This window comes from Pinus tabuliformis, chromosome 6, assembly GCF_031772625.1.
Source record: "Pinus tabuliformis cultivar Carrire ecotype Pingquan chromosome 6, CPIR1, whole genome shotgun sequence".
Classification (NCBI taxonomy): domain Eukaryota; kingdom Viridiplantae; phylum Streptophyta; class Pinopsida; order Pinales; family Pinaceae; genus Pinus; species Pinus tabuliformis.
Window position 1 is genome coordinate 648636968 of NC_142292.1, and position 9401 is coordinate 648646368.

General features: G+C 36.8%; 1 protein-coding gene across 7 annotated transcripts in view; it reads right to left on the bottom strand.

The window, feature by feature from the left end:
* The window catches only part of LOC149260288 (symplekin), a 160311-nt gene extending 153756 nt beyond the window's left edge, over nucleotides 1-6555 (bottom strand). For 3 of the 7 annotated variants that reach the window (XR_016258109.1, XR_016258107.1, XM_089420119.1), the window contains exon 1: nucleotides 6051-6554. Coding sequence is in view for 3 of the 7 variants with exons in the window: in XM_089420119.1 (XP_089276245.1) it covers nucleotides 6051-6271 (221 nt within the window). In the remaining 4 variants the exon portion in view is untranslated. Of the gene's footprint in view, nucleotides 1-6050 lie in introns of all 7 variants that reach the window. The other 4 variants (XR_016258105.1, XM_089420109.1, XR_016258103.1 and 1 more) reach the window with 3 other exon arrangements.
* Between the last annotated feature and the right edge of the window lie 2846 nt (nucleotides 6556-9401).

Consider the following 9401-nt stretch of genomic DNA (forward strand, 5'->3'; position numbering starts at 1 on the left):
TGGCAAAGCTAAGAGGGGTGCCTTCCAATCCATAGAAAGTACTGGGAATTTAAAAAATAGGAGAAAATGAGAAAAAAGAGAGGTCACAGCAGACAACAATGAGATATCCAAATAAATGGATCACTTCATTAGTGAGCTTGACCCAAGCAACTGAGGGGTCAGTGATTCATCTTAAGCAAGCAAAGGTCTCTTGCAGAAGAATTTCATATCAGGCAAACAAATAATCATATAAAATTCTTAAATAAAAGTTTCAATTTTCCTTTATACTTCCCATTTTACCCTTTTACTTAATTTTTATATTATAATTAATAGTTCCAGGATGATTGGGAGAGGTTCCAACCTCATCAGACATCATATGAAGAAAATAGCATTTCACATTCCATACAGAAGTCACCAGACTGAACTGTTATCAGAATTCCAGCATTTCAAGACAGAATTCTGTGATGACCCATTCTTCATAACCTTTTGCTCTGAATGCAGTGATGCCAAGACTTGGAACAAAGGTAGACCTTGGTAACAAGACACACCACCTGCTTAGAACAAAGCCCAGTTAGGGATGAAACCCCCATCTAAGCATATTGCAGAACCAGCCTCTGCACCAGCCAATTTGATAACAGAATCAGAGAGTGTTTATTTGAACAGTGGCTGATTGTTGAACTTGATATTATTTGATGGATTGCAAACTATTTGAAATTTTGATTTCTATTTCAGTTTTGGGACAAATTTTATACCATCATATTTGATGACTAATTGATGGATATATTCTTATTTTATAGATTTTACAGATGGAAATCTCATTGTGATTTGTTCTGCACAAAATTTCCTGTATTTTGTGTTTGTTTTCTAGTTGCTGAGTTTCCCTGAGTATAGAACCGAGTTTTTCCAAGTCCCCGAGTTTACCTGTGTCCCAGGCTGGCCGAGTTTTAGCCGAGCCTGAGTATCACTACCTTGGTGTGTATCCCCACAGCCTCTGGCATGTATTCACCATCCAAGATTAGAATTCCCAGTACTTCAATAGTTGTTCAAGAGAGCTTATAAGATGCAAAATATTTAACATTGAAGATTAGCAATACCGATCAATAAACAATGTGGGTGTGCATGACGCATCCCAAGACATTGTAGAAACTGTCTGGTTCTCACAAGGCCAGAATTCACCAATACTTCTTGCCTTACAAAGAGATTTTTCTTGTTAAAACAAATGTCAACCACTTATAGTCCATATCCTGCCAAACATATGTTGTGCATCCAATATGTTGCAGGAGAAGTTTTAAAAACGATATAATTATCCCTGACTCAATGACCTTATAGTCCACCGCAAGATGGAAAAATTCACATTGTTAAAATATTTTATGTGAATTTTCAGGCCTTGTAATTCTGTATGTTTGGCCAGACACGAGCATACCCACTTTCCTAAAACATTAATAATCAAACAAGTTCACCACATCATGGAACACTTTGGAAACTTATCCAAATCCATTTGCATTCATAAGGGAGATATTTAGACACAGATCTCAGATCTTACATACACTGCCTCACTCGAGGACGATCTGGACAATCACATCATACTTTCAGGTTGATCCAATTTATCAGAGCGACAAACAACGAGCTGAGTCCCAAGGCACTTCAGATAGTAGAGCAGTGAGACCTCGGGACTCCCCTTAACCCCCTCCTCTGGGAGGCCAACCGGTACCCTCGAGACCCTTGTGAAGGTGCCAAATAGCACATTAGTTCACTCACTTCCAGCACATCAAAGAGTTTAGTACCAGACGGTTCCAGACAGGTTCCTCCCCAGCCCCAGCGGAGCAGCGAGAGACTTATACAGAGCTACTTTCCTTTGGCCTTGGATGTTAGGAGTATCCCTCGCTCCTACACTCCCCCAGAATCATGAAGCCAGACTCCTCGTTGGATACAGAGGACTCCAATAGCGAGCCAGCACCACTGTCTACCCACCTCACCGTCAGCTATCAGACTCGGACATTCTTGACATCATTAACCGCCAGGTGCCCTGGACTTATTCACTTAGCCTTCTACATGATCTGTTATATACATGTTTATGAGGCTGTCTTATTATTAATTTATTATTGTATCCTTTACTTTATTTTATCCTAGTTTTAGCTTTGGCATTTTCTAGGAGTTGCATTTGCACTCCCACATTGTACATGTACTGGTTATATTCTTCAATCCCATTTATCCATTTATGCTCATTCATTGGACATTAATAAAATTATCTGATCAGATGCTAGGCATTTCAGATTTTCAACAAGTAACTCCTAGTTTTACCATGAAATACTTCATTTCAGCATAGAATTTAGTCCATGTAATCTGTCATCACTAAACCCGACCAAATATGACTATGTATTTTAATTGCTTGAAGTAAAGTGCCACATAAATTAAGGTACCTGACTGGTTGCTTCCATGGGGCCAATTAAAAATTTCCAGAGTGCATAACAGTGCATTTAAGTAATACTTCTCCATACATGGCATCTAACAAACTAACATACCAAAAAAGTGGTGAGAATCCACCATAACTCTCTGAATTGAGGCATAGAAAATGTGATTAAAAAACAAACCATAGAGTGTTGAGTGTAACTTTCTCTGTTGTACTTACCAACAACTATTGAAACTTGAAAGAAACTTTTAAATGTTTGTTGAGTAAATTAAGGAAGTAATTATCAGCTGCTATGTTCAGAATATATTTCTAGATCACATGTTTAGTTGAAAGCAGAATGCCATTAAAAATTTGCCGAGAAACCTTTAGGCAGCCATTATCAGTTGACATGTTCAGAATACAAATATAGCCCTATGGCTATTTGTAAGGGCGTGTTGTGCATAACTTCTCTCTACTGTGCTGACCAGTTACTATTTAAAGCGACATGCCTTAAAATATTTGTTAAGAAAAATTAAAGCGGTATTCATCAGTCAACTACATTCAAAATTTATTTCTAACTTCTATGCTTAGATGAAAGTGGCATGTCTATTTGCCAAAAAACTTTTAGGCAGAAATTATCAGTTGACCATGTTCAGGATACAAATCTAGCTCTTGTGCTATTTGTATGTGCATACAACACTTTTTACTTAGGCTTTCAAATAAAAGCACCATCAATGTGAACATGTATAAGCGAAACATAGAATATGAAGGTGAAGAAGACTATCAATGCTGCAATGGCCAAAAGGTTAGTTAACATTTGGCAAAAGACAACATTCAGATTTGTTTTAGATTTTGAACTGGCAAAGCACAGGGCTCAACTGTAACTCTGTCCTTATCCAGCACCCATGTTCCCATGATCATTGGACACACTATCCCATATGGTTCTGGGGTTTGGGGACCTAGCTTGATTACAGCCAACTGGGCTAGAATAGAGAGAGTGCAGATCCTCTTCCTTAAACTATAATGTATGGGCTGTTGCAAACAAACAATTCCTCAGGCCATTGCACATACCTAGTTTAAACAACTCCCTTTGTGCCTTTAAAGCCATCTTCAGACTTGTCTCTTTTTTTCACAAAGCCCATACTTTTGGTGACTCTACTGCTGGTAGAGATTGATAGTAGATACCCTTATCTCACCCTCAAGTATTAGGCTTTTAACTCTGAAGGTCCTTCTGGAAGGATAAGTTGCTGGTTTTCAGAGGCTTCCAGATAAAGTTTTAAGTCACCGTGATTATAACTGGCAGAAACTCAACAAGGGAAAACAACCAGGAGATTCAACCATATCGGGGATGACTCCGCAAAAACTTGGGAAATACTCGGAAATACAAAATATAAAGACATACATATAATTTAACACATGCCCAGCAGAGGTTAAATGGAGTGAGGAGCCTAACTTGAACAAACTTGGTTAAATCGAGTTTGACTCAACAAGATGATGAAAAAATCATTTAGGATCTGATCAGAGTCAAACTCAGTAAATCACAAGTTTGACTCACAATCCTAATAACTATGCTTCCATGTTACCTCAGCGGGTAGCCTTCTCTTCAGTTGCCCCCCTTTCAAGTACTCTTTAGATGCTCCAAATCACTTCCTACCATTTAAGCATGATCCTGATTCCTGAACAAGATGATTGGGGGATATCTACAGGCAATACATCCAGGTCACTTGAATCACATCCCCTGAGTGTTTTAGACCCAAGATGGCTTTCTATTTTGAGCACTTCATGCAACTAAGAGAGATTATTGTCAAACCTACATATACATGGAAAAACTAGATGTAGACCTTCAAGATCCCTTTTGGACATTTCTGAATAGGCTCTCACTCTGTTTGGGTTGAAACCAATCACCAAATCCGGTGCCTTGATGCGACTTGCCAGCTATAACACTTGCAAAACACTAAGTCAAAGGAGCATCTCCTATCTAGATGTCCTATTTGTAAGAACAGTAGGTTTTAATACATTACCAGGCACCAGGTGGCTACCTCTCTACTTTCTTCTATTATCCTACCAGCAAGCCATAACTTGTATTCGTGAGGAAGATTTTCAAGCATAGATCACTGTCCCTACAGGGACCCCCGAACAGTGCTTGCCAAGAGGATCACGTCACCGATGCATGCATGCAACAAACAAATAGAGACCCATACCATTCTGAATATCATATCAAAAAGACTAAAAGTCCCCCTGATGAATCGACTGACTTCCTCGAGACTTCTAAGGAACTCCCGCTCCACAACCCAGGACAAATAACACCAGAACAACAAACAGATCAGCTACACAAGTTCCCAGAACCGGGTTCTCTCCACTCAAAGTACCACTGTCAAGGTTCGCATGAGTAGCCAATCCTCCATTCAGAGTTTCTCCTCCTGACGATGTGAATCATGGACCTCCTCAATCTAGGGCAACCTCCAGATTCCTCCCAGAATCACAACCAGGGCCCTTAAGGATAGTACCAACGATGATACCAGATAGTGGTGCATCAACCCCTTTATGGTGATTCATGACCCAGTTGAGGCGTCTTCTTCTCTCTCTACTCAATCAGCCTTGGCCTCTGGTTCCAACACACCTAGACATCCTCTCCATCATGGTTCTGTTTATTTTTACAGTCTCTCATATTGACATTTGTACTCATTCTTTTAGCTATATACTTAGCTCTTTTTCTGCTATTAATGAGTAGCAAAAGAGGCTGCGTTCACACTCCCGCTGTGTACTGGAATCTAGATGTACCGTATAGTCCCACTGACCTACTTATTGCAGTCATTCCTTGGACAGTACTAATATTATCTTTCTCTTATTTAATCTTACCATCGTGGCTTGAGAGGTCCACAGCAGCCTCCTGTGAATTTTCTATCATTAATTTATCAAAGTCTATCCATTTAAGATCTCGTTCACAAGCTTGATTCAACTGACTATAAAGCGGCAGTTAAAGCCAGTACCCTGGCCCCAGTAGTCATCCACATGGTTATTAGGCTTAAAAGGATTAATAAGTTCGGGACGGGGAATGTTCAGAAAAGTTTGGGACTTTGGGAAAAAGTTGGAAGATTCACAAAAAAAGAGGTTCGCACATAGAAAGTTGAATCTGGGATGTTGATCTCTAAGCTCGTCGACATGATCAAAAGGGACTTCCGATTCCGTCATGCAAGCAATTAGAAACGTTGCCGAGTTTGTATCATTTGTTGATAAATAACACGGTATATCAGATTGGTGATAAAATCTTGGGAACATATATCTCTACAAAACATTCTGTGATTTCCAATTTCAATTTACTGGTTCTCTTCCGGAAGAAGGTAGGTAAATGCACTTTAAGTATCCACTTCTTTTCTCAGCAATACATCGATGTTAAGAATATTGTGTACAGAAATACAAATGGCAAAACCCTAGATTTACAGAAAAAAAAAATGTTCAGTTATGTTTCTCGGCAATTTAACTAGTTCTAACAATAGATATCAACGTTAATGTAACGAAGGTTGCATTTTCTCAATTTCCGAAACCCTAGTTAGCAATTTGCTCAATTCGGTTTCAACCCGTCTGGGTTGTGTATGGAAAAAAAAAATGCGTCGTTCATTGAAGCAAAAAAAAAAATATTTAAAGAAAAATACACTGCAAAAACAAAAGCATTTAAGCATACTCAGCGATGTATTTGCGGACGAGACTGAACGGCGCCGTTTGCAGCTCCGGCAAGTTCGTTGCAAACTCCTTTAACATCGAGGGATCCCTGTGAAGTAAAATGTCCTTCAACTGCTTTAAAGAATCGATCCTGAGACCCATTTCGGGGTGATTTTTTGCGGAGTTGAGTAGAGATAGCGCCTGCTCCCGCGTGTTCCCAGCCATCATTCCGACCATTTCCATGCCCTGCTCACATTGACTGGCCTTGTTAACTAGGGTTTTAAAAATACTATCCCTGCGGCAAAATTTGGCGAGACAGAGAAAAAATGTGTTGCAGGGCGCCCATTCACGACGATGTGATCGAGATTCCGATGATAGGGGATTTTAATCCGGACATGTTATCTGCGAAGAATAGAAATAAAACCATGGTTGGTGCTTCTCAAAGCTTTAGTAGAATGAAATGTGATAAATTCGTGCATGGCGATTCGAGATTGGGAAACTCTTATGGATATTTGCCAAAATGGCCAGTTGGGTTTTGAAGTTAATGAGCCCATAAAACAACTACAAAATTGGTAAGGTTTGGGCTAAATAAGGTGTTGGTTCATTAGTGAGATTAATGGACTTAAGTTTTTGATGGTCTCGCCACGCACTAACTTAGTGAGGAATGAATTTGACATTTAAGTTTTTAGTTAATTTTGTGGAATAGTTATACAAATGAAAATAAATTAATTGAAGCTTTTTTTAGTTATTAAAAAATTTGTAATTAATAAAATATTATAAAATGAATAATTACATAGAAAAGTGTTCATAAAATATAGATATTTTATACTTTTAACATTTAAATGGGAGGAAGTTATCTTTATGAAAGTTGTAGTTTTTTATTCTAAATTTTGGATAATTTTCTATTATATTTTTTGGTCTAATTTTTTCAAAATTTTATAGGGATTTTTTGGAATTATAATTTTGAGCTTTAAGCTTTCCACAATCCAAGTGCCCAGGGGTTTTCAGGATGTTGAATCTCTAGATGCATCAAAAATTCATTTTAAATAATAAAATTTAAGATCTAGCCAAAAAAATCATCCGATTCTGGCCAAAAACTTGAAAACGTAGCATGTTTAAACAATGTCTTTATGAAGTGTCGCGCCCAACCTCTTTAGTTAGTAGGGTGTCCATTTAATGTAGTTTCATAATTAAAGTTTGATTAGGGTATTTATTTTCTAAATTAATGTGGTTTCATTGTTATTAAAGGTTTTAAGACAACTTACATATATCCTTGTTTATTTATGTTATCTCTACAAAAGACTATCCTAAACTTATATTGACCTGAAGTATGTTTTATTACTCTTTTACTTGCAAATGTAATGCATGTAACTTATAGGTTTAAACTTGCCCTTAGTCTAGATGGCTAGCATCAAACTTAAGGCCATGACCTCACTTGAACTTCTAATAAAGGGTTAATCTTTCAAGATGGAGAAGGAGAAATGTTATATGTTATAGCATCATTGGGAGCTCATTACTTCTAAGTTACACATCCCCCTTTGAAAAACAAATATCAAATAAGTGTCTCTCTTCCTTGGGCTACATTCCTCTAATAGTTATTATTATTATTATTATTAACCATTTTTAAGGTCATGGCCAAGCCAATACACATCCCTCAAACCTAGCACATGGACCAAATGGAGTTTGTATAATGTACTGCAATGCCAAACCTTAGGATGTGTTTCTTGAAGCAACTTCTAAAAATATGAAGGATTCACATACCCCTAAATTACCATTTTGCATGTCATAAAAGGTAGCAAAAAATATGTTGCTAGTAACAATTTTGGAAACTGAGAGAAACTTAACACTTTTGAAGCACAACTTTTCTATTAGACTACCATATAAAAGGTAGGGTTTAATTAGCCTACTGGGCTAGCTCAAGTAGTTGAGTACTTTGAGCTTCATGTAGTAGATCTCGGGGTCAACACCCTAGATTGGTTACCTCTATTGTGTGTTTTACATGATGTCCCTATCAAGTCAAATGCCATAATCATTGTTGAGATATTCACAATGGGTACCATCCATGAAATGCATGAAAGCATTTTAGGGCTTCACCACAAGGTTCTCCTCGGAAGGGAAGAAAGACGGACTTTAAATTTGTCAAGTATTAAAAATAACTTAAGGAAAAAACCAATAATACAACAAATATCCATTAGTTGGTTTCGTGGTGCAAGTTAATGCATTAATGCAATAACATTATCTCTCACTTTGTTACTTACATGTCTTAGACATAAATGTGAACTCTATGGTTAATAATTATTTTGACTGGCTATTTACATTAAAAAGGTGTAAAGAATAATAAGAAGAGAAAGAAAGAATAAAAGTGTGAGCAAGTGCAATAATCTTACATTGGCATTAATTGTAAGACAAGGGTAATTTCTCAAGTATTACACCTAATAAAAGTTTTGCCAATTTAAGGCAATAACACGCTCTCTCAATCGAGCAATAACATACTTGAAGATGTTGATGTGTTGTGTGGGTCCACTTGTAATTGGTATCTTCATGATACCTTCTCAATAGTCACTTACTAAAAATAAAAATAGCATATCCCTTATAGAGGACCTTGTTTCATGTAAATATGGTCATATAAAAATAAAACGTAAGCATCATCATATTTTGTATAATTTAAAACATCCATTACATCACTATAATGATTGCAATTTCCCAATCTACACAAATTCCCCCAAAGATTGAAAAACTTTTAGTTCTCTCTTATCTTCGAGTAGTTATCTCTTTGATGAGCAATTCATGTAGCAACATCCTCAACTATTAAATATATATATATATATATATATATATATATATATATATATATATATATATATATATATATATATAGAGTAAAGCTTTAAACAAAAAAGGATATGGTGTATCCCTCTCTCTTATTCATATTGTTGTCTACATTATTTTTTTAATCGTGTGGGCCTTTTTCTTTTTCCATAGAAGAGAAATCGTCCTTTTCATTAAGAAAGAGGAGTACAATTACAAGAAAATATATATAGCCCAATAGACATCAAAGAACATAGACAACACTTTCAACTGCGGCAACCATCACATAATTGTTTGACGGTAACCAAAAATGGGTATGAGAGATAATGTTATATATTGAAAATAACTTAAACAATATTTATGCAAAAAGGTTACATAAACAATAAGATTGAACCACCAATCTCCTGATGGCAAAAAGGATATAACCTATTTATAGACAAATATTATAAGTTATTCATGAGCTAACAGAAAGAAAAGAACACCATGACATATCAAATGTTTGGAGCTAGCTGAAGGTCACTAGGGAGTTGAATTGATCCCCTCCTCAATAACTAAAGGCCCCTTT